Source organism: Drosophila ananassae, chromosome XR, assembly GCF_017639315.1.
Source record: "Drosophila ananassae strain 14024-0371.13 chromosome XR, ASM1763931v2, whole genome shotgun sequence".
NCBI classification, from domain to species: Eukaryota; Metazoa; Arthropoda; class Insecta; order Diptera; family Drosophilidae; genus Drosophila; species Drosophila ananassae.
Genome location: NC_057932.1, coordinates 21,455,296 through 21,482,638, shown reverse-complemented (window position 1 = coordinate 21,482,638; position 27,343 = coordinate 21,455,296). Strand labels below are relative to the sequence as shown.

Genomic DNA, 27,343 nt, shown 5'->3' with positions numbered 1-27,343 from the left:
CGCTATCTTCCGACTGGGGCCTACGGTCGTTCAACCGATTATAATTGCTTCACTCGATGGTCTTCGCGTCGAATAAATGTTTCTTAATGAAATCATGTGGTTTTCGGGCCTCTTGCATTCCTGCATGTGTTTAGACGGCATGACTTTCCTCCCAGCCAGCAGCAGCAGCAGCAGCAGCAGCAGCAGCCCAACTCGGAAGCTCTTGAGGCTTCTACTTCTTCCGCAAACTCTTCGGAGCGAGTCTCGCGCAGCTCTATTGTCTTCCGCGGAAGGTTGTCTCAGTTGACACCTTTGGAGTTGTTTGTTCTCGCTGTCTCGCTCGTGGCAGTGTGTCTTTTGTGTTTTTTATTGCTCCGCCGACCGCAGCGCTGTTTCGTCACAGTTGCCGGAATAAGTTTCGTGCCCTTGGCATTGACCGAGCCCCTGCCGCATAATTCGCATACGAATCGTCGCTGGTGCAACGACTCTGATTCAAGTGCATCTGATTCAAAACCATTACCGACAAGGCCCTGGACCAGCACTTGCTTACAACAATTACCTTCGGGAGAGCGATTTGTTAGGCGGTCCAGAGGGGCCTAACAACAAATCCGAGGTAATCCGAGACGTCTGTTGTCGCTTTTTTGCTGTCCGACCGACAGATTTATGGCGAGTGTGATATGTGTGACTTTTTTTGAGAATCAGGTTGGAGAGTTTAAAAAACACACTCCCTAGATTGCGTAATTAGTTAGCTTGGCGGGAAATAAGCAATCTATCGTTTGTATCTATTTACCTTATATACGTACACTTCTCCGAAGGGTACCTTCAGTTCGACCACTTTCTCCTCTCCCTGGCACTCATTTCCTTTACTTTATAGTCTTATCAAAACAGATTTTGTTGAAAATGCATATAAATGTTGATATTCCCGGCACAGACTCGAACCTGCGCCTCCGCGGCATTGAAATGGCTCATTAAACCCGGCTTGTTTGGGCTCAGCTCGTTTAATTTTTATGGTTTTGTTTCTACGGCAGAGCCGACTGGCAGCCAAGTCGATAATTGGTTATAATTTCGCCCTGTGGGCGGCCGAAAGAAAGGCACGCAGGCCCGGCATACCCTAGCAGAGGGTATCCCTGAATCGCTCGCCTCCCAGGCACAGCCTCAGTAGCCAATCTGTCTCCGGCCAACTCCAATCACAATTTGGGTAATGCGAGCACTTGATTACATCAATTGGCCAAAACATTTCCCAGGGACGTGTCGAGCTCGGCAGCCCCTCGCACCTTTCCCCCGTTGCCCCCACCTATCGCAGGTGAGCAGCACGTGCAAGGGCTTCCTTCCCATCGCCACAATGCCGCCCCCGAAAATCGCTGACCCATTTCGGCATTATTTGCTTTATCTACTGCGACTGTTGTGTGCCTTCTTGGATTTCTCAGACACGCCAAGTGGCCAGCGTCATGTTCTTGGACTGACCGTTTCGTTCCTGTGGCTGCCCTGGGCGCTACCCTGTGTTCGGGGGGTGTACAGGGCCACCCGTATTCCGGGGGCCTGGATCCGGGCCAGGGCACTTTCTGGTCGAGAGTACGCCTTCCGACCGCCACTTTCCTTGGCCGGCCGCTAATTGAATTAGCCGTGTGGTGCACCTCCGCCTAAGGTCTCGCGATGTGAAGCCCCAGAAAGGCCCGCCGATTTCCAGCCGCCTTCGCCAATTGCCAGCCGCCGGACTGCTTTCATCGCCAATTGCAGTTTCGAGTGCGTTCGGTGCAAGTCTCAGTGGCACGAGTGTGGCAGTGTTCGCGGGCTTTACGGCATTTACTGGATTACTTCGGACGAATTTTTTTAGAGTGCTCTCCCCAAGAGTTTTGATTGACTTTGAAAGACAAAGGAGTGGTGCGAAAAATGCCCGAGCGGAGCATCAGCCAGCGGGATCTCGACGAGATTGAGATCGAGAGCGACGAGGAGGAGGAGGAGCTGGAGCAGGGCGTGGGCCTGCCGGTCCAGTCGGCCAGGAACCGCCGCAACCGCGGCGCCTCCGACTCCCCAACGGTGTCCCGGGGCCGCCAGCAGCGGCCCAGCAACGCCAGTAACGGGATGCCTGGCCGGGAGCGGAGTCGGGAGAGGAGCCGGGAGCGTTTCGGGGGCTCGAACGCCGCCGACGAGGCTCGTTTCTACGACGACGGCGAGGGGGAGGGGGACGAGGACGAGGAGGACAGCGACGAGGACATCAAAATGCTGGATTAGTGAGTACTCCCCGGGAGGGGCTTCCCCGATTTATCCGCTTAGGGGTGCCCTAATTCGATTAGTCGCAGGCGGGGCTTCCGCAGGTTAAGGTTTTCCGGGGTTATTGTTATTGGAAATCGTGTCAATGAAAGAGAAACACAAGTACTGGGTTTTGGTTTCTCCTTGTGTCTAATGAAAGACATAATCTTCAAGTTTCTGAGTTCCTATCGGGTCCATCTCTGTCTATAAGTTTCGCCACTAAAATCCTTGGAGAACTACTTCCCTATTCCTGCCTGAAATTTGAATTCCCTGTTCCCTGTCCCGCTCCCGCTCCCGTCAATTCCCACTTCAAGTTGTTAACTTATCTAGGGGCACAGAAATTAATTTCAAACTGACTGGGAAATTGTAGAATTTCGCCTAGCAGACTCCGACTCCGACTCCGACTCCGACTTCGACTCCGACTCCATTCAGTTAGGCAGTTCCTTTACGGCTTCAGCTATCCCAACTTTGCCATAACCTGTTGGTGCTTACTTTTACCCTTTGGCCAAGTTACTGCCAGAGAGGGTTTCCCCCAATCAGCTACTTTCCCGCAGCCACCCCGGCCCTCAGTGCGGCCCTCAGCCCACGACTCCGGGCCGCAGGCGAATTGAAATGTTTCAAGTTGTGCGGCTGCGTTTGGACAGAAAGCCAAACGAGTGTTGGCCGCAGCCTGCATGTTTATAAATTTATGAGGCCGACAGTCACTCAAAACTAAAGCCCAATAAGGAGCTGGGGTTAACCAGCTGACAAGCTGACAAAAAACTGCCAAGACGGGAAAATAATGAAAATCGGCGTTAAATTGTGGCTTTTCTGAGGCAGCCCCTCGGTAGGGTCAGGACTCTAAGGTTCCGCCTTTAAGTTCCACCAGAGATTGTATTTTAACTCATTTCATGGCTGAATGGGAGATTGCTCAACACGCTGGATGTGAGCATCTCTGCTCCGGGTCCTGCAGTTCCTATTTCGCCACCCGTGGTCCTTGTTGTTATCGTCGCCGCGGTCCTTTGGTCTCGTGTTTTTCGGTCTCACGTTTTCGCCATGCTCTGGGCGCTTAATTAAAATTAATGAAGTACGCCGGCTTTTTATCCTTTTGATGGAGGTGTCAGCCATTACCTGGATCAGCCCTATCCTTTTGATGGAGGTGTCAGCCATTACCTGGATCAGCCCGGCAGCCACCTCCGCGCCTTATCCTTTTGCCGCCAACTGGGGCCCCGGGGGTTGTAAATATTTACAATTTTTTGGCAACATTTCAAGTCGGTTAATTGTGCAGAAAATCAGACAGTCTGTCCGTTGCGAGGGGGAACTGGAAACTTAACATCCTTATGTGCAATGTGTACTCCATATATTACCTGGAACAAGTCCTTCAGAGACTGACTTAATTCCCCATTAGATCCAGAGCCCGGTTTCTCGTACCCCTTTCCGCAGATCAATTAATCATCTAGCTGGCTGTTTTCGGCTGGGTCTCGAGGCCACAATCGTTGATAAATACCGCGGCCTTTGACCCTGGCCGAGATAACAGATGAAATATGAATAAACATTTGCAGGTCGCCTTCGCAATTAATGCTGAAATTTTCGCTGGTAGGGCGATCTTCCTCAATCTTTTGGGGGCAGTAGAAGGAATGTCCTTTGACATGCCAAGCTTCCCATTCTCCAGCTTCCAGCTCCCAGCTCCCAGCTCCAGTAGTATGTGCAGTTAACCCCTCGGCTTTAACCCCTGCTGGCCTCTGTCAAAAAGTTGTGGCTCGGCTTTAATGCCGACGAAATTGTAGCATCTGCATGGGAGCTGCAGCTCAAGCTGTCGACCCGACCTTGCAAGATTTTCTGGGGCTCCTGCCGCCTGCCGCTTGCCGCCTGAACTCTGCACCCTGCACCCTGCACTCTACGCCCAGAATGCCCCAAAATCCACAAAACCTGAGAATGCACAAAACAAAAAATACGGCACAAATATGCCACAAAAGCAGCCGAGCACAGCAAGGAAATTTCTGGCTCAGCATGATGCCAGCTAGAATGTGTGTTTAGAAATTGTTTCAAAAATTCGAGTTTAAGTTTATGGCTGGGTCGCTGAATTGCTGGAACACACTTCCCGCTTTTATTCAACTTTAAGAGAACTATCTCAGAACACTATGGGATAGAAGCAACCTAGTGATTAAAAAATTTATACCTATACAGCTTCTGCCGTAAAAGATCTAAGCTAAGAAGTATTTTGCCATTTAAGAAGAATTTAAAGCCAAATTTCCAATATGCAATCAATTTTGTGTGAAGTTAAAGGGCCCCCGGGACGATCGTCCCAGGAATAGGGTATGAAATAGCTATGATACTTGGGGACGTGCCTTTTTCCCATGCATTTCGCCGCACCTACATTTGCGAGTGGTTTGGCGGTTGTATCCGTGCGCGAGTGCAGCTGTGTGTGTGTATCTGTGAGGTTGCTTTTATTGCTGCCACTCGCTGAGCCTTTTTTCGTTTGCGTAGTTTGCGTCGCTCCGAATCGCGCATTTTAGTGGCTTGCAAAAATATGTGATGCCTGCAGCGTCGTTTCGGTCGGAGCCAAAGCAAGGCTGCCAAGCTGTTATGCTTATTATACACGCACACCCACCCCACTCCCACTGCCACACCCTCACGCACATCCAGGTCCCACACTCATACCCCCAAAAGGCCTTATTTCAATAGCGGGTCCCCGCTTTGGGACCCACCACTGCCGGGGAAGGAGAACACCAATAGAGCGAACTCGACAACATTTTAAGTGAAATTGTCCGAGAGCACAGAAAGGAAAAGTAAATATGTGAGTGCCTTTGTGAGTTGGGATGATGAGCGAACTCACAGATACTCTCCAAGCGGAAGCAAGATACTTTTCATCAGAAAAATTCGAAAAATATGGATCAAAAATTTCGTTCTGGGGGTTTGATGCAGATTAATAGGGAATGGAACTACGAATCTTTTACGGTATTTCGTTTGAGAATCGGATGAAAATTGACTGAGATATGGACATGGTAGTGTTGCCAAGTGGAGGTTCCTGGATTTTACAAGGGGTCCCATAGGAAAAATTTGAAAAATAGGGATCAAAAATTTCGTGTTGAGGTTTTAATGCAGATTAACGGAGAATGGAACTACAAATCTTTTACGGTATTCCGTTTGAGAATCGGATGAAAATTGGCAGAGATATGGACATGGAAGTGTGGCCAAGTGGGGGTTCCAGGATTTTACAAGGGGTCCCATAGGAAAAATTTGAAAAATAGGGATAAAAAATTTCGTGTTGAGGTTTTAATGCAGATTAACGGAGAATGGAACTACAAATCTTTTACGGTATTCCGTTTGAGAATCGGATGAAAATTGGCAGAGATATGGACATGGAAGGGTGGCCAAGTGGGGGTTCCAGGATTTTACAAGGGGTCCCATAGGAAAAATTTGAAAAATAGGGATCAAAAATTTCGTGTTAGGGTTTTGATGCAGATTAATAGGCAATGAAACTACGAATCCTTTAAGGTATTCCGTTTGGGAATCGGATGAAAATTGGCTTAGATATGGACATGGAAGGGTGGCCAAGTGGGGGTTCCAGGATTTTACAAGGGGTCCCATAGGAAAAATTTGAAAAATAGATATCAGTGGGCTTGGTGGCACCTGTGTACGTAGCAACCTGTATATCATACTTTTTTATTGATTTTAATTCGGAATGGATTTTCATGCATTCTTTTCTTTCTTTTCAGCGATACGTGAGTACAACCAACCATTTTACGATGATGTCGTTAAGTTAAGCAGCCTGAAAAGAAGGTGGCGGGCGAATATATGCAAAAGTTCATAAAAACAACATGCACATTACTCCAGGTAGTTACTATCCCGACAACATTAATGCGTTTAAATGCGATTCTGATGCACAGATATACAATATCGATTTGTTTCTTTATTGTTGAATTTTACGACTCTAATCCCGAAGAGACTTGCAGCGGAAAATTGTAAAATGAATGGGGGAAATGAGATGAGGTGTCGAGCTCCCATTTCATAAAAATCTAAGATACCAGGCCGGGCGCACATGCGCAACGAGTTGGGAGGTGCAAAAGGCCAATAGCTACCACTATAAGCTATGTAACACATCTATACTATCACACCTACAATCATCTATATAGCTAGCTAAAATATATATATAATATAATTAATATTTTCATTAGATTAAACGTGAAAGGGTTTCCTGCCTGCCGATTTAAACATTTCAGTGTCGCAGACAAACAATCCTGTTTGCCGTGCTCACCTGTTTAGGACCCTGGGCCTGCGCCCGACCCCCTTTCATGTGTTCCGTGTTGTTCTTTTGTACGCTTTCACCCCGCGGTAATCGCACGCATCGGTCGGACATGTATTCGTTTTGACAACCTTCCCACCTGGCACGAAGTTTTTGTCTGCCAACCATTGTAATCATATTTCCACCAGCCGCTAACCAGGCTGGAGGCGGTGACAGGAGGGGCGTGCCAGGAGGTCGGAGGCCGGTGGCCGGAGGCGACACGTTTTGGGCCGCAAAGAAATTTAACAAAGGACGCTTAGAGCCAGATGGGCTTCACAACACAAATATTTAAAATTTCGGTAGAAAAACTGAAATATTAAATGTTGTAATAACTCAGAAGTGGAAGCTAATCATTTTTAGTGACAGGATGGCTGTGCAGATACTTTTTCAAAAGAAATTTCCATGAAACTTGAAACAAACATTGCCAAAACATAGATACACTTGTACGCATCGGTTTGGGGAGGAAAAAATGCCTTTGGGCCCAAAAAAATATGTATCCATAACATTTCAATCAAATTCCTCAATCAATAATTACAGTTATCTCTTTTTGTAACCCATACCCATACCCATACCCATACCCATGGCATGTTGTATCCTTTTCCCCTGCTCCTGCTGCCCGACTTCCTTGTTTTTTCCGTCTGCCATGTGATATATATACATTTTTTTGGCTTTCTAGTCTTTCGCATTGTGAGCGTTACGCATACGCCCAGTTGACGTCTCCGTTTCCCGGAGCTCCATTGTACGAAAAGGCAACAAAAATGTACACGGGATGGATGAGAAATGGAAAGCGGAAAGGTGCTGGGTGCTGGTAACTGGTAGCTGGGAGCTGGGTGCGGGTGCTCGGATTGTTCTCTTTTGGATCGAATCGATTCGCTGGTAATGAGGGAGCGTTTAGGAGGCCATATCCCCACAATGACAACAATGGGGCGCGGGCCGGGCGGGGTAAATTGCGAAATTGATATTGATATTATGCAACCGGAACGTAACGAAAACTCCAGCCATGAGAGTTGATTTTACGAGCCCCAAACATGACACTGGAGTTAACTTTTCCTCGAATATCAATGTTCGACAAATGCATTCGCATTCGCATTCGCATTCGCATTCACGATTCACGATTCGCAGTTCGCATTTCCATCCGCTGATTTTTATGACAGCCGGAAGAAGGAGGACGATTCGGAGCGGAGCGGAGCGGAGGGGAGCGCAGAGGACTTCCATGCATCCTGTGCAATCAGACCATCCACTGTTGTCGTTAAATTTGAATTCACAACCCATTGGGGATTGCAGACCGTTTTTTCGCCATTACATTATTTAATATTTGGCTGGACAAAAATCAATTCCAATTGCATTAATTAATGTATGGAAATATTTAATTACGAACTGCTTACACTCTGGATTCTGGATTCTGGATTCTGGGCTCTGGGTCCTGGATTGCGTATTCCCGGCGAGCTTCCGTGCTGGCGGCGCACACATTTATTTAAAATGATTAGGCTGATTATCTGCCAATTAAATTCCATTGTCCTGGTGCGGCACTGGCCTTTGTGCACTGGACAGAAGGTCCTGCGGAAGGCGGTCCTTGAAAGCGACAATCGAAATACACAGGATTTCGGACACAGGACAGGACATTTGTCCGCGTCGTTGTCCGCGATTTTTATTGTTGTTTTGTAGTGCAGGCCGGCGACTGCAATGTGTTGACAGTTTTTGGATATCATCGATTGCATCGCTGATTTAATTTTCTCTTTGTTCGCCGGGGAGTCTATTCTGTCCCGACGGGTCCTGGCCGGCCCTGTCCGGCCTGTCCTGCTCAGTCCTTTACTGTTTTGTTTTCGGAGCTTGTTTTTGCCGCCCCAGCCCCAGCCCCAGCTCCAGGATCAGCTCCAGCACCACCTCCAGCCCGCCGCATGTCGTACTTTTTCGTTCTAATTTACAATCGGATTTACTTGCATTTCGCACTCATAACACTCATAAATATGTTGATTCTCCGCTGCCGGTCTCTCCGAAACAAAATTTAATTTCGCCTGTCGCGGAGTCGCCCCAGCCCAGAAATCTCTCCAGCCCGCACCATTTGTTATTAATAATGTAAACGTTTTAATATTTAATACTGCGCATACGACATGTTGCGCCATTTTGAAGCTTCTCAGCATTGCTGACATTTAAATGAATTTTCAATAATTTCGCTGTCGGTTTTTTGGCAGCCGATAGACCCGGAGCCGTGCCTGTTTTTGTTGCTCCGCCAACAAGCACTTAACGCCTAGAAAGGACCTTCGTCCCCCAGCCACCAGCCACCAGCCACCCGCCCTGGCCCTGACCCGCCCCGGCGCAACCTACTCCCGAAAATGCCATTTGTGCAAATCTAATAAACAGCGAACCGCATTAAATTTGACAGTAAGGTGTGGGTCGTGTTCTTTTTTACTTTCCCAGGGGCAGGGCGGATGTGTTCTATATGTGAGTCGTGTCTCTGGGCGAATGTGTCAATCGGGGGGCGTGTCGGGGCGGGGAGGAAGTGTCCTGGTGGGCGCCACAATGGCCCAACTTTCATTAAAGCATCTCTGGCAGAGTCCAGAGCAGGTCCTCCGAGTACCCTGTACTTTTTAGAATCAATAAATATTTCAGAAACTGAATAGTAGTGCTATAAATCATATCCCTAATTGGGATTCAACAACTCTCAGTCTATTAGCTAATAGTTTGTGTCTGTAAGACTCTTTAGAATGTTTTAGTTGGGCAGTGATTTATGCATCCTTTTTTTAGAAGGAAGTTCCACAATAATGTCTTTAAATCGAAGTCGAAACAAGCTCCTAAATATGCGGGAGATGTGTGGTAAACCTGATTTATTTTCATAAATACTGTCGCATCCTGAAGCATAAATCACAACTGCCCCATGCCGGGGTATGCTCGTCCTTTCCTCCTAGTTTCTAAAATCTCCTGCTAACTGGCGAATGTATGACACATTTCGCCTTTGGGATTTACGGCGAAGGACGCGGCTTCGCTTTCGCTTTCACTTTCGAATTCTCGGATCCTGGCATCTCGCATCCTCAATTTTCCTTTGGTGGGTAGTTTAGGCCAAATTAACATATCGCCCAGGACAGGACAGGACAGTCGCTGCCGTATTCGTCGCAGCGTCCTTGGCGTGCTGCTTCTACTCCGCATATCCTTCGCCTTTTCGCTTGACTTGCCACTTTGAGATGCGGCGTTATAGCGCCCCACTTGCCTCACATGCCGCATAGGCCGCATAGGCCTAGGCGATGGCCCATTGAATGTCAGCCGTTTGCCAGCCGCCGAGTGCAGTCAAGTTTTGTGGGTCCGAAGGCGCAGCCAGGACCTCATCCTCGCCTTTTCGTATTTTCGCATTTCGCATTTTCACATCTCGCTGTTCCCATTTTCGGCGTCATGGTTCATATCGCGTTGTGGCGCTGTCTCTGGAACATCCTGAATGTCATGCGGGGACCCGCAAAAGGTGAACCAATTTTGGCCCGAAAATTGTGCCCAGAAAAGAGAACGGCGATGAATCTCAATTGGGCCATTTGCGGCAGGGAGCCCATAAAACCTGAAGGATCTTTAAAAAGTTTCGGATGCCCGGCTTGTGTGTGGAGTGGATTTCCGAGCCAGAGGAGGTGCCAGGGCGCGGTTCCCGCATTTATTACAAATTAAAACAGAGAAAGAGTGCCTCTTCTCCTGGATAATAGCCCTTGGCTTTTCACAGTACTTCAGAGGCCAGAATGCGCTCCCTGCTACTACCGTTGAAGGCCCTAACGGGAGCCCACTGTACTTAGTCTAATTCTGTGATGTCAGGGCTTGCAATCTTTGGTTTCCATCTCGGTTCGAGTGACTGCCCTGCACTGCTCGTCTCGGTCGACTTCTCACACTCAGCCCGGGCGCAGTCAGCGCGTCGCACACCACACCCCATGCCCGTGTGTCCTGCACACACACGGCTCCTACACACACCCACTCGCGAGCACCCACGCACCAGCCATTACATTTTGACACACGCCGATAAGCGGTACAAAGTTTGCAGCTCGTACAATTTCTGCAATTCCTTGCCAGCTCCTTTGTTCTACTGTCTACTGTGGAGAGCAGTACACTGGGGGAAATGGATTGTCCTTGACAGTCCTTGATTGGTTTAAAGACCCGCGCTTTGTTTCTAGCTTTTATTCTCAAGGTTCGTAATAAATTCTTTCAGTTTGGCAATCTTCTCCTCGTAGGCTGGAGTGTCTTCCGGCTCGTTGTCGATATCGTCCATGAATGCCTTCAGCTGTCGCATCGCCTGCTTGTCCTTTCCCAGGACTATGAGAAACTTGAAGGAGAAGTCCTCCGACATTCCGATGCTCATCAGAAAATTCAGGACCCGTATCTCCAGCACAGTCATGAACTTTGGCCGAGGCTGCGATCCAGACACTCCTGCCAAGTGATCGCTTGGCGTGTCCTGTGGCATGCTGTGGGCAGGACTGAGGGCCAGTCCGGAGGCGACCAGGAAGAGTAGTAGGCCAAGGTAGCGCATGTCTTCGGTTCTAGACTCTGCCGAGTCTCCTCCACAGGCAACCCCCATTTATATTCAAACTTACTTATGACTCTGGCGCTAATCGCGAGGCCTGGAGTTCATTGCATAAATAGATGTGGAGGTTTGCCTGGCTAATTGGCTCTGTTTTTTTAGCGAATTCCCAATCTGGAATTAGTTTTGCGGAATTCAGGCCGCCGTGCAAGCTAATATCTGGTTCCATCTGTCTCTGCGCTGCCCTCGTTGCTCGCTTTTGTTATTTACTCCACCCACCGACCCGGCAGAGTCCCATTCTGATTTGCTGGCAGACAATAAAGAGCATTTCATTTGAATAATGTGGAAACATTTTTTTAGACACCCCACTACCCACTACCCAGCTATGTCTACGTCCGCCCTCCATTGTCTCGTGGCACATAATTTTTTCGTCCCGCCGCCAGCCGCCCGCCGCCCAGTGCCGCTCCTTTTTAAATTGCTCAACTGACATGCCGATTGCTTTCGTCTGCACACCTATGAGCCCGCCGAGCACGGGCCCGAGTGTATCTGTCAGACACAAATGCTTTATGGCTACATGTAGCCATTGATTGCCCCTTGATAGACGGCAGGGCATGGAGCGAATTTGGTCATCGGGCGAGAGCGGGGGCGGGCGGTGCCTGTGCAACTCCACCCGCTCCACCCCCAACCCACCGGCCTGTTTTTAATATGCTTCTAATGTCATTACGCTCGACTGGCGGTCAGGAGCTCGGAGGACTTCCCCAATGGGATTGATGGACAGTTCGATGCGGCCCAGAGCCCGGAGAGCGGCTCTGCTCTCGGAGTGCCAGAGCCCGATTTTGGCCAGAAAGTGTGCCAGGCTGCCCTGGTTCGTGCCGCTGTCGACCTGCGAAGATTTTCATTGTCTTATCAATCGGTGGCGTTTATGCAGCCTGGCACTGGTACATGTGGCACGTGAATAAATCACGGCGCCACGGACATGTTCATATGAATAATTTGTGCTGGGCGGAGCGGCAGCTGTAGCGGGAGCGGGAGCGGGCCGTAATTGCTTTGTAGAAATAATGTTTTTGGGTCACCGACAAAAATTGCAGCATAATCGATAGCGGTGGCAGGGAATCAATAATTGTTTCTTGCCAGCCGGCGTGTTGTTGGATTCGTGCTTGTAATTGCCGACTGCCATTAATTGAGATGCCATTTAGCGGTTAATTGGAATTTGATTGGGCTTATGCCGCCGCAGATAGCCGGCTAATAAGATTCATTGATTGGCTTGGAGACAAGGTATCCACTGGATGGATTAAATATTTAATTAACCCGCAATGCCTAAAAGTGAGCGCTCCAAGTGGGTGGTTGGGGAAAACATAGCATACCTTTCGGCGCAACCAGTCGGGAACTGCCCCGTTCGGAATCAAAGGCGTAGGCTCCGGTCTGGCAGTCATAGCATTCAGAGAACTGTTTCCCAGACCCCCATTCCTGTCGAGAACCGATCAGCCGAGCCGAGGAAAATGAACGACGAGAACCCCAGTGTGGAGGAACAGCGCGAGCGGATCGACAACGCGATGATCAACGCCCTGGACGACCTGGACCGCGAGTACCTGCGCAAGCTGCAGGTGCAGATGCACGTCTGCGCCACCAAGTGCTGCACGGACGCGGACGCCAGCGCCGAGGCGGTCCAGCGGTGCGTCGACCGTTGCCAGTTGCCCCTGACCCGGGCCCGCTGCTACGTCCAGCAGGAGCTGTCGGACTTCGAGAACCGCCTGGAGGCCTGCGTGCAGAAGTGCCACCGGATGCTGGGGGGCATTGGGGACTGCCACCTGGAGCGGTGCTCCATCGAGTGCATCGACGGGCATGTGGCCCTGCTGCCGGAAATGCTCAGGGCCATGCGGGTCACCCTGGAGAAGGGTCTGTGAGACGGGAAGCTCCCCATTCCACTGGTATTATATTTTTGTTAACCGCCCGAACCTCCGAAAGTGGAATCTCTTCCGCAAAACTCACCCCCCAGTTGGTCGATTGCTTATTCCTTCGCGTAATTAGCAAATGCATTCTCTTCGATAAGCGGAAAGAATGAATACAGTTTGTTGGCCTTATCTGTTTGAACAAAATACACTTTGTTGCCGAAGCCATAACTCTTTTTTAACGGTCGCTGGGACACGGTTTAAAAGGGGCTGCCTCCGCGAGGCCGTTCATTCCAAAATGCATCACACTGGGTGCTTCGGGTTGCTCCTCCTGCTGGCCGTCTCCGGCATGGCCTTCGATCTGAGGGCGCCTTCCGTCCATCGTGTGCGCTCCTCGGATGTCTCCGCTGGCCACGCTGCTCCCCACCCAGAGAGTCTCAGGGGAGCACTCGAGAGGTTCGGCCTGAAGCAGGAGAGCACTGATCTCATCCTTGGAGCCTTGGAAAAGTTTAAGGCCCTCAGCCTGCAGCCCGATCTTATCGAAAAGAGAGCCAAGGCCATAGATGGGATGTTCCTGGAACTTGTAGGTGCGCTACTGAAGGTGGAGGATTCGGGTCCGATGAAGCGTTGCAAAGGACACAGACCCAGAGGAACCCGCTCCGGGAAACCACATGCTAAGGCTTCAAACTGAAATTATAGAGCTTGTTGTCCCAAACTGCAATTAAAATTCAAAAAGGACTCTCCTCGCCCTGTAATTATCGATAGTTTCGGGACACTTGTGGCCATGTTCGGTTCGGCGTTCGCCGTTTAAACTCGAAACACCAAACAAACGATTGCCATAAAGTTTATGGCAACCAAATGGCATGAACATTTCTTTTGCTGCCCCAACCGCCCAACCACCCAACCACCCACTCCCCCTACTTGCGCCACTGGCCCTCCTCCTCCGCCTCCCAGTTGCCACTTTCGCCGACTCTCTCTACGCGGAATAATGTGCCAACTGTTGAGTTTCCTTCCGCCTTCACAGGCGCGAGCGAAACAGCGAGAGCGGCCAGCCAGAGAGCTAGAGCGATACGGCCTTCTGTACGGCCGTACGTCGTACGCCGTACGCCGTACACCGTACTCCGCTCCAACTCTCTCCGTCCCACTCGCCCACTCTGGCCCGGCATCTCGGGGGCTGCTTACAGGTGTTTATGTCGGTTCGGCCGGAGCCCGACGGGAGCCGAGCGGGCGCCTCTGCTGTCGCTGCGGCTGGGCGGCTCTCCCTTTATATTCCTTCGGCCGGGGCGCCTTCGCATCAGTTTCGTTTGAACGGTCGACGAGGCGCGTTGTGCCCTGACAGCAGCAGCCACTGGGAGCCAGCAGCCATCAGCCAGCAGCCAAGCAAAACAAACCGAACAGCAAAGCAGACATTCTCAAACATTCTCAAAGACAGTCATAGGATCCCCGCTCGGGACACACCGTCACCTGTACCATACATACCTGTATTAGTTGCGAAGTAGACTCCTTTTTTTGTTTGTGCTTCTAAGTGTTGTGCCACAATTAACTAACCAGTCTAACCAGCCACGATACGCAAGTAGTTGGGCAGAAGATATACCTGAGAAGAAGACAGTCACCTGAAAGATAAGCCACATTCTATCGTGTTTGCTGTCCAATCCGTCGACGCGTAAGACTTCAAAAATGTGCTCGAAATTCTCTCTGGACTCGAACGACTGAAAAGTGCGTTCCCTAGAAACACTCTGAAGCGAATCGGTAAGTACGGAATAGATTTGTGTTTGATTCTCGATTGGCATCAGACAACAGCCCAGGCAAGCTTTCGGTTAATTGCGTTTCGGTTAATTGTGTTTCAAAAACGCTGCTAAAAAGAACTAGTGGTGCTTCAGGGACTCGAAAGTGAGTGTTCGAGTGCTTCGACGAATACCAATGTCGGGCCTGAGTGGATGCTGCACTGTTGTGGCATCCGATTGTGGAGAAGAGTGCCGTGTGGGCGGCGCGTTTGCGAGCACTAATTACGCAGAAATCCTTTTTTATTCCGCCGAAACAGAGCTCCTGAAGGGCCATTATCGAGCCGTTTTCCGAGGGCTGTGGGCGATGAAACTATCCACCCACTGCCAGAGCAGATTCCTGCTGGCCCCCCCTTTGAATTAAATACTTGGAATGCCTCTGCGCTTCCAGCTTTCCGTGTCAATGGCCACTACATTCATTGTTCTGCTCCTTGGCCCCAGCACCGCAGCCTCCGACTATTTGCTTTCTGCGCTTTTCGTTTCATGTGTCAATGAAATGATTTAATGAGAAATTGTCTTCGACTCTCCGTGCTTCGTCCCGTAGGAAATCATTGGCCAAACAGTCGAGAACGAAATGAATTCGAATCGAGACAGTGGCATGCCAGCATGCCAGCATGCCAGCAGGTCCCACTCGTTACGCATACGCCGTGTGTGCAGTTGTGCTAAGCGGGCCGCCGAAAGTGTAGGCCACAACGTGGCCACCCGGTTTAGGATTTGGCCCTTATGTTGGCCCGGCTCGTTAACCGAACTTGTTGCCACATTGGCACACATCCGCCCGCGCACCGCGCCGACCATCCTTCGCCGCTCTCGTACGTGTCCTTTTGCTAATCGCCGCGTTTAAGGAACTGCATGGCAGCCAGTTGCAGCGCTTGTATTGGCGCGTGACCGCCGGATTCCCCGCCTTTTCTCTGACATAAGAGACCAGCACGGGGGAGGGAGATCCTTGGCTTCCACCCACCGCCGCAGGAAAGCTAACCGACGCAGGATTCTTGTTTGTGCTTCCTTGGTTTTGGGGCTTGTTTTTCCGCCGTTTTTTTTTTGTCAGCTGCGCTGGATTTCTTCGTTGGATTTCGGCTTGGCTCCGTTTCTCTTTGATTGCATTCAGTTTCGAAACAGCACGGCTTTCCCATCAAACTTGGCCTGCTTTCCCGTCCGCGGAGATCCTGTTCGGGGCTCCCACGTTTGGGTTTCAATCGAGTAATGGTTAGGACTCTGAAGGCCATTTGAGACGGACTGCGAACAGTTTCTGTCCAGTTTCCGTACCGTTTAAACGCTTTAAAGGATCCTCGAAGTGTTTTAATAACAAATGTTTGCCGAACGTAAATATTTAATTTGGGGGAAACTTTTCTATGCGCTTTTTTCGCATTTTCCATAAAAACACACAACACGCTCTCCTTTTATGTACGGGCGTTTTATGTCTCAATTGTTGGCTTGGCTTTGTTTTTCTGCTCGTGTTTCATTTGTTTCGAATAAAATATTCAATTTTCATTCCTTTGCACTCGTCGCTCTTTGCACTCCTCTTGTTTTCGGGGACTTGCGTATAAAATCCAATAAAAACACACATCAAAATGGGAAAACAGCAGAAAAAGCAGAAGATCCCGCGGCTATTCGACGGAGGAGTGCGGCGGGAGCTCTGGGGCGGCAGGGGCCGCACATATGCAACACATTCTGATTGCAGATTGTTTTATTTTATTATTATTTTTGACAGAGCGCGGGGCGACAGGGCGACAGGGCGACAGGGCGCGCCGTTGATTAATAGGAATTGCAGTTTAAATTTTGGAAATTATGAGAGCGCATTCAGGCATTTCGGCATCGTTTTCCCGGCAATTTATTATCCGCCCCCCACGCCCCCACGCCACCACGCCCGCCAGCCCTCACACCTCCGCCATCAATCACGCCGCTGTAATTCCGATAACATGGCTCCGGGGCATGTGGCCAAATAAATATTATGATGGAAGGTATCGCAGACCTGATGGCGTTTTAAGTGGAAAACAATGTTGCCGCAAATTCCGGGCGCCGAGGATCAGGGTGCTCAGTTATCGGGTCTCAGGAGCTTCTATCTGCCAGCTCCCTCAGGGAATCTCTGGTTGCAGTAAGCAGCCAGGAGCCAGGAGGATTATTCGGATAGTTCCGGACGCCCACTCTGGCAGAGAAGGCCTATCCATTTCCCGCCCGTCTTCGGACAGCAAATTGGCAGTTGTGGACGGGCAGCCCATCCGGCAACTTGGCCATTCCGATTCCGGGCCGATTCCAATTCGAAAACCCAATTTCGGCTATTTATGCTCGTGTCAAAGCGCCGCGGCACACATGACAGGCAGGAGCCATGCACGGCCATGGCAACTACAACTGGGAGCTACAACAAAGGGCAACGTTAATGGCAGCGGCAACTTGACTCGCCTCGATTCGGAGGCAGATGGATGGCGTATACATGTACGAGCCCCCCGGGCCAGAGTAGCGTAGCAACCGCCGTTACCGTAGTCTGTAATAACTAACGTAGTTTGCCTAAGCAATTTGGCACTTGTGCGCTTTATGGCGCCCACGAAGCCCCGCACAGTGGCTCCGAACCTGCCGCTCCATTAATCTTGCACCGTCGGCCACTGGGAGCGAAGGTTTTTCAATTTTAATTTGGGCATTGGGGGAATCAGCTTGGGATGGGATCGGTCACCTAGCTGCCCAACAGGAACCCTTTTCCTCCAGATCTCCATCGCACATCGCATACTCTTTGTGAAGTACTTCCTGCGACACCTCGCCACAGTGTTCATTCGCTAAGCAGCCGGCAACTAGCAACCAGCAGCAGGTGACACAGGAAGCCCCCGAGCGGCAGGAGGGCGACTCGGCACATGTGCTTAACTGCCAGCGAGGGGCTGGCGTCTGCTGTATTTGCATGCAAAAGTGTTGTCGCTGCTGTCGAGCTGCGGCTGCTGCCTGCTGCCTGCCAATGATAAATGCAAATAGGCAGGGACAAGTCGGGGTGGCAGTAGGAGTAGGAATCGGAGCCAGGAGGGGGAGGGGGAACAGGAGCCGTGGCAACCGAGGACGTTACGCATACGACGTGGGTGCAGTGCTCGACTCTCGACTGCAATCGCAATCTGCCACTGATTGAGTGCCAGGGTGAATAATCCAGTAATCGGCAATCTTCAAACGATTGCCAAACAGAGCTAAGCGAGCAAATATTGGGGCGAGGTACAACTAAATAGGGGCCCGAAACAAGTCCTTGGGGAGGGCCGGAATTTGACAAACTGCAATAACAGAGGGCGGCTGTCGCCGAAGGAGCCGCCACCCACCCGGTTTTATTGTTATTGTTATTTACCCAGGAGTCATTGACACGCGCTTTGGCTTTCCGCGCCACTCCATTCCCTGCTCCCTGCTCGCTGCCAGAGAGCTGTGCTTTTTACGCTCCTAGCTACCGAGCCGGAAAAACTCTGGCCCGGCTGGAAAAGCCCAACTATCAGGGCCAACTTTTAGAGGGTGGCTTCTGCCATGCTGATTGTTGCTGGCAACTCGTACCTGGCTGCTTCCAGGGGCTTCCGTTAAATGTAATTAAAGAGAGGGCTCCGCTGGCAGTCAAGTGTGCCAGGACTGAATTTCCCGAAACGCTCGAATTCCAATCGAATGGAAGCCACTCTCGCACTTGTTTTCAAATGATTCAAAACAAATTGCCAAACATTTCGGGTCTTAAAGCCGTTTATTTATGGCTACTACTGGCAATTGATTTCCACATGAGAGTGGCATAAACGAGTGATGGATGGCCTGTTTGATTCGCAGGTCCGGAGGTAGGTGGCAGCCGTCTCTGCAGATCCGACGTCGGCTCCAGACGCAGTCCCGGACTCTCGCATACTTCCTGGCACATCAAAGCAATCCATATGCACATGTCCCTGTCTTGGCCCTTTGTCGTCGTGCACCAGCGTCTTAATTGCGTGGCCATACCCACTGGTCCGAGCACTGGCAGGACACTCTCACACAAGCTCCCTCGCACACGGACGCACTCTTGACCTTTGCTTTCTTGGCCTGGCATGAATAAATGAAGTAGGATTGTTGAATTACACTGCGAAAAGGGTTGTTTGCCAGACAGTGTGCCTTCCAGTGCTTCTGGCTCTGCTATTTTCTGCCTGTGCCTTCGTCCATGGTCCAGTCCCAGGCCCAGCCCCTGCCCCTGCCCCAGTTCCAGCCCAGAAGAGCTCTCTAGGCTTAACCCTTGTTGTCCACTGAAGGGACATCTCTTTTTCGGCCCACTTCAATGGCTTCTACGGGGCTGAAGCTAAAGCACACGACGAAACACTCGGCCACGTTGACAGCTCATAAAATTTGCATATAAACTGCTTAGCCAGATGAGATGCCCTAGCTCCTGGACGTCCTTGACCATGCGCCCCTTCCATGCGCCCCTTCCATGCGCCACCAGGCCCTTCCGAGCTGCGACTTTGCTAATTAGTCGGCATTAGCCGACTTAGTCGGAAATGGTAATGCACTTTGTGCTGCAATATACTAGCATTAGCCGGAGAATCGGCCAACTTTCGAGGCATGCTAGTACTGCACAGAACTGCGCTACAAGTTGTCCATTAAATATTTCTCACAAACTCAAATCAGTTTATGGAAATTCTCGAGTGCGATCCTCCAACTTTATATTCAATTTTTTTAATCACTTTGGGAGCAAACTTTTCGAATAAATGCACATATTGATGCGGAGCCCGCTTTCCCACCAAACTTATTCAATATCTTCTGGCCAACTTTCCCGGCCATCGCCAGCCAGCTCAGCTCTGTCTGTCTCACTGTTTAGTTATTTATTTTTCTTATTATTCTGCTGCTCTGGCGGAAAGGAGCCACTTGAAGTTTTCAATTCTGCTTCTGAGTTCAAGTTGTGCCAATGCAGCTGCGCCAGTCGCACTCCCCCTTCCGCCGCGGCCAGTTGGGGGATCGAACTTCGGGCCAGAGTTTCATAAATCCAGGCTGACAGACTAACAGACGGACAGACGGACAGTCGCTCTCCAGTGTCAGCCATAAATGGGCTAAGGACCAAAGCTTATTCACACTTGTTTTTCGCATCACAAATTTGCCTCGTTTTGGCCATTTCAGCTCGCTTCGGGCCATCTATCAAAGGGACAGCTGCGACTGCGACTGCTGTGCTGAGCTTTGCTCTCAGCAGTTCCCTTTTTGTTCCATCATCTACTATTATTAAGGATTGGCCGACAAACAAAGGGGGCCAGCTTGGTGGGTGGCCGTCGCTGTCGCCGTCGCCGTCGCCGAAAAGCGAAAAATATTTACGAGGCATTGAACCCGTCCTCTGAGATACACTTTATTCGGCTGCTGTTGGTCTTGCCCGGCTTCTGGGACGAGTATTTCACAATTAGCCGAAAACTATTATCCACCTGGCCAGAGCGGGCAGCGAGCTCGAGTTCCAGGAACTCTGAAGCCACAAACATCCCAAAATATCCAATTGAACGCCTTGTTCTGGCTCTGGTGTGGTTCTGGCCAGGCCGGCCTCTGCCCGAAATAAAATGCTAAAAACAAATCGAAACATAAAAACGAATAGAGTTCCCTTTTTACGGCTGCCGCCCGATGCCAACTTTGTTCTCCGAATAGTTCGCTTGAACTTTGTTCCCTCCGCTGTCCCTCAAAGAGTGGAAGGAAGTGTCCCAGGGAGGGGCGACATGGGGCCACGGCCAAGGTCCTTGTCAATGCCAAGCAAAGAAAATAATGACAAATGTGCTTTTTATTTTAATGCGTGTAGCATTTGGGGCGTCATGTTGATAGTAATGGTGATGTGGGCGGTGCTCTGCGAGTCTCCTCGCCCCGGTGACAATCATGGGCATCGTTCAATGACCGCAGAGCTCGCACGACATGTTGCACGGCGGCGGGCGAAACAAAAAGTTATGCAAATTAATGATTATGAGCACTCTGAGGGAGGCGTCGATAGACAGTGCCACATACCACATACCACATACCACATACGCCGTCAACTCCGTATGCATAGATGTCTGCAACTTTTTCTGCCCTGATTTATGCTTCTTTAATGGCTTGGGTTGTCTTTTTGGTTTTTGGTCTTCGTTTTTCGGTTTTCGCGGCTTTATATTGCCACACAACTTGGGGTCGAATGTTGATCTTTATCTGCTCTTTGGAAAATTGAAAAAGCTTCACTCTGGCTGGAAGTTGCAAGGTTGCAAAGCCTGCTGCCTTGCTGCGGAAGCCTTGCCACCGGCAACTTTTGCTAATTAAAAGACTGCGTTGACAAAGTGCATTTGTTTGGGAAATATTTGTCTTGGCTGCGAAACTTTGATTGGGTTGGTTGGCGGGCAGGGACTCTGGCAGCTCCTCGGATTAATGTGATGCCAGGACCTGCAGTGATTCCCTGAACTTCTCCACTTTCGCCTCTGCTTGAAAATCAATTCAACCATTGTCCCGTCGCCTTAAATCAAGTCATTTGTCCGGCAGTCTTATCAGCTGTCAGTGTCCAGCGGGGGCGGGCGACAGCTAAAGTATCAATTGGCTGACCCCTTGACCGATTGACCTTTCGTCCGACAGTTTGTAATTGCCTGTTGCCGTCCAAATAGTTTTAATGACGCCCCGGGCACATTAACGATCCGAAATGCCCCTGTGTGTTTAAATGGACATTAATTACCGCTTGTGGGGGAGTGGAGGAGTGGGGACTGGCTGCCTGCCTGCCTGCCTTTAATCTTCGCACGCCCAATGAGTTGGCCCGAAAGGCGAGCGCTCTCGGCCAGAAAGCGCTGGGCAGTGCAAGCAAACGCTTCAGTGACAAAAAACTAATTAAATGCATAGCAGAAGCCATTCCCCGTGTCTGCAATTGATTCATTCGATTAGATAAATGTCCGGCCGAGCAGAGGCTGGCTGGGAAAATATGAAAATGAAATGGAAACTGCAGGGCCCTGAGGCCTGAGGCCTGAGGCGAATTTGGCAAGAGTATGGAAACAGTAACGAGCCGAAAGTAAAACTGTGGACATGGTCCCAGTCGCCGCCAGGTGTTTGAGATTCTGTGACGTGGTCAGGGCGATTTTTAGATCCCCGGATCCGACAAACAAAGATGGATGGATAAACACAGAATGTTCAGGTCGGGGGGACCTGCGGCTCTCAGCAGATCACATTCACGGGGGAGCCAAGTGTTTATTTTTAGGCAAAACAATGCAGACAGATCGCTTCGATTGCGGCTAGATGATGGATGATGGATGTATGGATAGACGGATGGCTGGCCGACTGGCCGACTTGGTAACTGGCTGACTGGCTGGGTGGACGGATTGAATTGTACCGAAATCGGGGAATCGTGCCCACACGTGACGTCTTGGGAGCGGCATTAATTGTTATTGGACCAATAATAAGGAACAACAGAAGCGAGCAATTGAATCGCATTGTGGCAATGGGAATGGGAATGGAAATGGGAATGGGAATGTTTTCGTTTCGTGCAAATAAATCGCAGATTAATTGCCAAATCAAAATAGAAAGTCGGATCGCATGAAATATTTGCGCGAAAATATATTACAGTTGCGGCGGCGGTCTTTGAATTCGAATTCAAATATTTTTCTTTGGATTTGTCCGAAGAGCAGCAAGAGCTGACGGAGCCTGAATACATTTAAGATTTATTTGAATGGAAATTGGCCAGGAGGCCCGTCAGGAGCAGTTGTCAGGCGAGTGGCAAGCTAATCCCGATTGAAAATGCAAATGGCCCTGCCAGAAATTGGCAAACACAACATAAAATCCAGTCCAATTAGCCAACAATCTCTTAAAGTGTTTATTATTTTAGCCATCGTGTCGCTTTGTTGGCTCTCTCAAGTAGGGGGGACGGGGAGCCGCCCCCATAGCCTCTGGAAAATAGAATTAAGACGCCAGAGCACAGGATTCCCAGACCCACAACACTGTGCCACCAAGTTTGCGGCGCTCATTGTTGCTGCTGGCTCTGTTCGTGTGGCTTTTGTTTTTACACAAGTTGTGCTTCTTGTCGCTATTGTAGGGCCCAGACGGAAGGGAGACAGCCAGAGACAGCTCCTGAAAGCCACGAGCTTACTTGTTAATCACAACACCCGAAGCCAAACAGACAAAGTGCAATAACTGCAAATGGGGGAGGGCTGCACTAAAAAGCGAGAAACTTTCAGGAATTGGCCGACTGAGCACTGCTCCACGACTACTCCCAATCTCCCCGCTGCCTAGTCCTTCTACACCGGCGTCCTGAGGCAGTGGCTTTCTCGCAGTGCCCCTGTTCGACTGGGGTGTCCGACAAGGCCTGCTACAAATATTTGCATCATCAGTTTTGCTGCGTCGTCAATAAGCAAAGAGCCAGGACCGCAGATGGACGGGAGGGCTGCCAGGCGCAAGGACTCGGATGGAGGGGGCCATAGAGGGGCGTGGCCGTGACAGCACTGCGACGAAGACGACGACGACGACGACAACGACAACGACGCTAAAAATAATAAAGTGCAGCACTTGAGCCGCAAATATGACAGTCAGGATAACAGCGGCGACAGCGCCCAAGCAGCCGCCACAGTGGCAAGGATAAGGAGCGAGCTAAGCACGGCCAGAGCCAGCAAGGATACGGAGCCAGGCCCGCAGTGGGTGGCAAATGGCGTTAAGTTGACGCTGACGAATGCGACATTGCCAAAAGTGAACCGCAAATACTTCAGAATGCATTAGGGTTGCCACGCGCCCTAATGGCCGGATCCTTGTGGTCCTTTCAGTGGCCGAGGGAGCGCTTTGTGGTGCCGAGCTCACAAGCGAGTATTTATTTTCCAAAATAGCAGAGTTTCAATTAACTGCCTTAGTTTTTTCCGACCTTTCTGGCGGACCTTGAGAGTATTATGGAATGGAATTCAACTCACTTTTCCTTTCCGTTGAAGCTGCAGGATAACCTTTGACTTTAGGGCTCTGGCAAGTGCTATTGTCATTAAAAATATTGAGCTTTTACAGTCCTTTTCTGCCTGGCAAGGAGCTCTGGGCCCTGCCCGGCCATGTAATTATTCCTCCTCCGCGCAGCACCCCCTCGCATTTATCTGCGACTGCAAAAATGTCATCGCGGGCGCAGCTTCGGGGGGCCTCGGGGGACAGCCGCCCAGCAGAACAGATCCTTGCGGTCAGCAGTTTGCAGCGAGTCTTTAAAAAGTTGCTGACTGGATGCTGATGGCTCTTCGCGGCGTTGCCAGGGTGCAGCTAATTAAAAGCTTGCTGTTTGAATGCGTTTCCTCGGCGATTCGGCTGCGTTTTATCGCCCCTCCGGCTCCCCGGCTGCCCGGCTGCCCGGCTGCCCGGCCCAGTCGTGTGTTAATTACGTTAAAATTACATATAAATTCATTCATACGCACCCACTCGCCGCCGTGTGGAGTGCCGACAGTGGGAATGCAGGCCAATAAGTGGGAGCCCTCCCCGCGCCAATGCGAAATTAAAATTATATTACTCCGGGCCACAAAAAAGCATAAGTGGGGGCTTGATTAATTTTTAATGAATATGTATTGATCGCGCATTGTAGGCTGCAGCCGCGGCCGTCCGATAGCGGGTTGTGGCGCTCTGCCATGTTGATTATTTTAGCGCGGTCTTCCCCAGCCTGGGCTGGCGGTTTGCTGGCGTTTAAAAACGCGCCCTAGTCGCGCCGGCAGCCTACGCCGAGTGGCAGGCTTTCGAGTGTGTTGCACTCGAGGGCGGCTCAGAGAAAGTGAGTAGCCCCAGCCGACTGAGGAAGTGGCCGAGGAAGCAGTCTCGGGTCACGGTTCCAGCCACATACCCTTCCAGGCCCAGTCTAGAGTGCTTCTTTCGGATAGTTAGCTGACTTCTTCACTTCTGGCGTCCATCAGCAACCATCTCGCACGAAGACTGGCCAATATTTGCCTAATCCGAAACGAATTAAAATGTATAATGTATGCAATTTGTGTTGGCCAACAAAGTGCGTAAATAGAAACCTTGGAATGCTTCCGAAATAACATTTTTAATTGCTCCGGCTGCTCCGGCTTACTCTCCTGCCTGGGAGCTCCGTCCTGCCCAATATGCCCAAAGAGTATTTTGCATAAGGACAGAGGTCCTTTCCATAAGCGCCACGCCACCCTCGGCACTTTCCCGCCTTTGTTGTTCCTTCCATTCATATGCGTTGTTGCTACCATTTTGTTTGCACTGTTCTTGGCATTGTTTTCCTTGCCGGCTGCCTCGTTGTTGCTGGCTTTATTGTCGGCCATGTAGCTGATGCCTGGCATTATGGCTCCTGCTCACACTCCGAGCCTGAGCACTGAGGACTCTGATACTCGGATCCTGTCGAGAGGGCTCAGCTGAGAGTGGCCTGCCATTGCGTGGCATCAGCCAACATTTGCAAGTCAAATGAAATTATTTATTTTGTACGTAACATAGTACGTACTACGGGCTATCCGGGCCGGAGAGGCCGGAGCGAGGAGTCGGGCTTAAGGACGTCGATGCCAAAGAATGCCGAACCGAAAAGTGAATGAGGAATAAGAGGAATATCGTTTTATACAACATGCACTCCTCCTCCCACGCCCAGGCCCCACATATTAATATTAAAAGTGTATTCGCATAAACAAGAAATATTCCGGCCACTCTCTGCACAGAGACAGCATGCAGAATTTCAATTAGAAATTCCTGGCTAATTAGTGAGAGGCTCGGAGCGACTAGCTCGGGATGCATGGCTCGAGATGCTGCACTCGCCGGAGCAGTGTGGGTGGGCTGCATTTATTTTTATTCCAGCAGCTCTTTATTTCCGTTAGAAACTTTTCATTTCCGCCCGCCCAGACTCTCCATTTTGCCCTTCATTTAATTAATCTGGAGAGCCGGAGCGGGCGAAAGAAACGCAATTATCTGCCCGGCAGCTGAAAATGATTACTTCTGACAAGTAACTACTTTCCAGTCTGGGTCTCGAGCGACTACTTGGGCCGAAAAGCCAAGTGCCAGGAGCGCCAGGAGCGTGGTGGGGCAACAGCAAACAGAAGTGTTTGTTTACTCTGCGAGCCGAATTCGTGCTTACTCGGCTCTTACTTATTCCTGCGAGCAGATTATTGGGTATTTTAGAGAATCACAAGCCGGGGATAGCCCCATTGATGGCTCCTTGTTTGTGTTTTCCCTCGGATGGCATTTGAATGTTATTTCTGCTAAGCGGCCGCCCGACTTCGGGGGGAGGACCTCTTCCAAAGAGGCTCCACGAGTGTGTCGCGGGAGGGCCCCGCCGGGAAGTATGCAACACCCGGCTTTATTTTTCATCATTTCTGCTGTCCGCCATGTTGCTTATTTAATAATTCACACATCTGGCAGCGGCTGTGGGTGTGGGTGTGGGTGTGTGGGTGTGGGTGCACGGAAAACAAATCTGCTGGCGAATTTTTGATTCACACGCTGTGGCTCGGAGTCAAGTGCTTAATGAATTCTTAATTTCTTTGTTGGCTTTGATTCTCGGCCGGAATCGCCGCGCCCTGATCTGATCGCTTTCCCAGCGAAACTTTTTCCAGTGAGCCTCGCATGGGCGATTACTCATACGCCCGGTGTGCCACGAGCCACTGCTGACAACGATGGGGCGACACTTGAGTCGAAAACGCAGCTAATTAAGTGTTAAATCATGCCAGAAATATGCCCGTTCGGCTGCCAGGGGGCGGGTGTCTTTACGAGGGCGGCAGTGTGTGTGAGTTACTGTAAGTGCGCCCCCCCTTCGGCTGGGCCACGCCCCAAATAGCACGCACTCGTTTGCGCAAATTCACAGACACATGCCGCTCCGCCGGAATTTCGCCTTCTCATATCCTTCGGGCCCCGACCTGGCGCGAGAAAGGGTAAGCAGCGCCAAGTGATTTGCGAGTGGGCGCCCGTGTTCATAAATCATTTCTAATGGAATTGTTGTCATTAAGTCGAAGCGTTTTTTCAGGTAATTTACACACTCAATTCGGGAGCAGATAATACATCATATCGGGCCGAGGAGGGGCGGGCCATGCATGCGGGAAACACGAGTTCCAATCCACTTTGCGCCACTGCCTTTAAATCAACCTCTCGGCCCGGCGACCTCCTTCATGACGCACTAAGCCCGGCCCTGCCTAGTTTGCTGCCAAAAAGGGTAGCGCAATATTGTCAACATTAAACGTACTTTATTAAAATGACGTCTAGTGCGGCACATGTGCGGAGTTCGCTTCCAGCTTTCTCGCCGGGCGGACACAGTTTTATGGGCAATTTGAAACACATTTCATTACGACGCATCCCCCAGCCCCAGGTCCCAGGTCCCAGGTCCCAGGTCCCAGGCTTCGACCTTCGGCCCGGAGGAACAGCGGCCCAGAGTGATGGGCTGCCTACTTTTTGGGCAGAGCCTCCGCTCATCATTAACCTCCTCGGTCCTCGGTCCTCGGTCCTCGGTCTCTGCGTAATAGGATGTCGGGCGTACTTAAGTGAAATCTTCTTAATATGTTAACAACTCATAGGGGGATTTCTTCGGCCGACCTGAGACAATTGGTCCTCTGCGAAGGTCTCTTCTCGGGGCAGGCGCCGCTTTGTGGCAGCGTCATTCCTTATGAAAAGACGGCCGCAAAAACTATGGCCAGAGCTGCGTTTTGGCTTGTCACTTTCTGCTCGGCTTGCTGAATTATTTATGGAGATGAGGAGCGAAAAAATATGGTCGAAAAAAGCCAAAAACAAAGGGCGAAAAAATAAAATTTCTCCTGCTGTGTCAAGTGGCAAAATCTGCGCCGTAATGTGCATATATAATTTTCTATTTGTTTGCGAGTTCCCGCACACA

General features: G+C 50.5%; 2 protein-coding genes across 4 annotated transcripts in view; both read left to right on the top strand.

Moving 5' to 3' along the window:
• Positions 1–1,687: 1,687 nt before the first annotated feature.
• LOC6501948 (eye-specific diacylglycerol kinase) overlaps positions 1,688–27,343 on the top strand; it is a 94,919-nt gene continuing 69,263 nt past the window's right edge. For 2 of the 3 annotated variants that reach the window (XM_032452457.2, XM_032452456.2), the window contains exons 1-2: positions 1,688–2,210; positions 5,928–5,933. In XM_032452457.2, coding sequence (XP_032308348.1) covers positions 1,870–2,210; positions 5,928–5,933 — 347 coding nt within the window. In that variant the 5' untranslated portion in view covers positions 1,688–1,869. The remainder of the gene's footprint in view (positions 2,211–5,927; positions 5,934–27,343) is intronic. The other variant, XM_032452462.2, reaches the window with a different exon arrangement.
• Positions 12,360–13,603, top strand: LOC6501945 (protein FAM136A). The gene has a single exon (XM_001966704.4). The coding sequence runs from the start codon at positions 12,476–12,478 to the stop codon at positions 12,878–12,880; it is 405 nt and encodes a 134-aa protein (XP_001966740.3). The 5' UTR covers positions 12,360–12,475; the 3' UTR covers positions 12,881–13,603.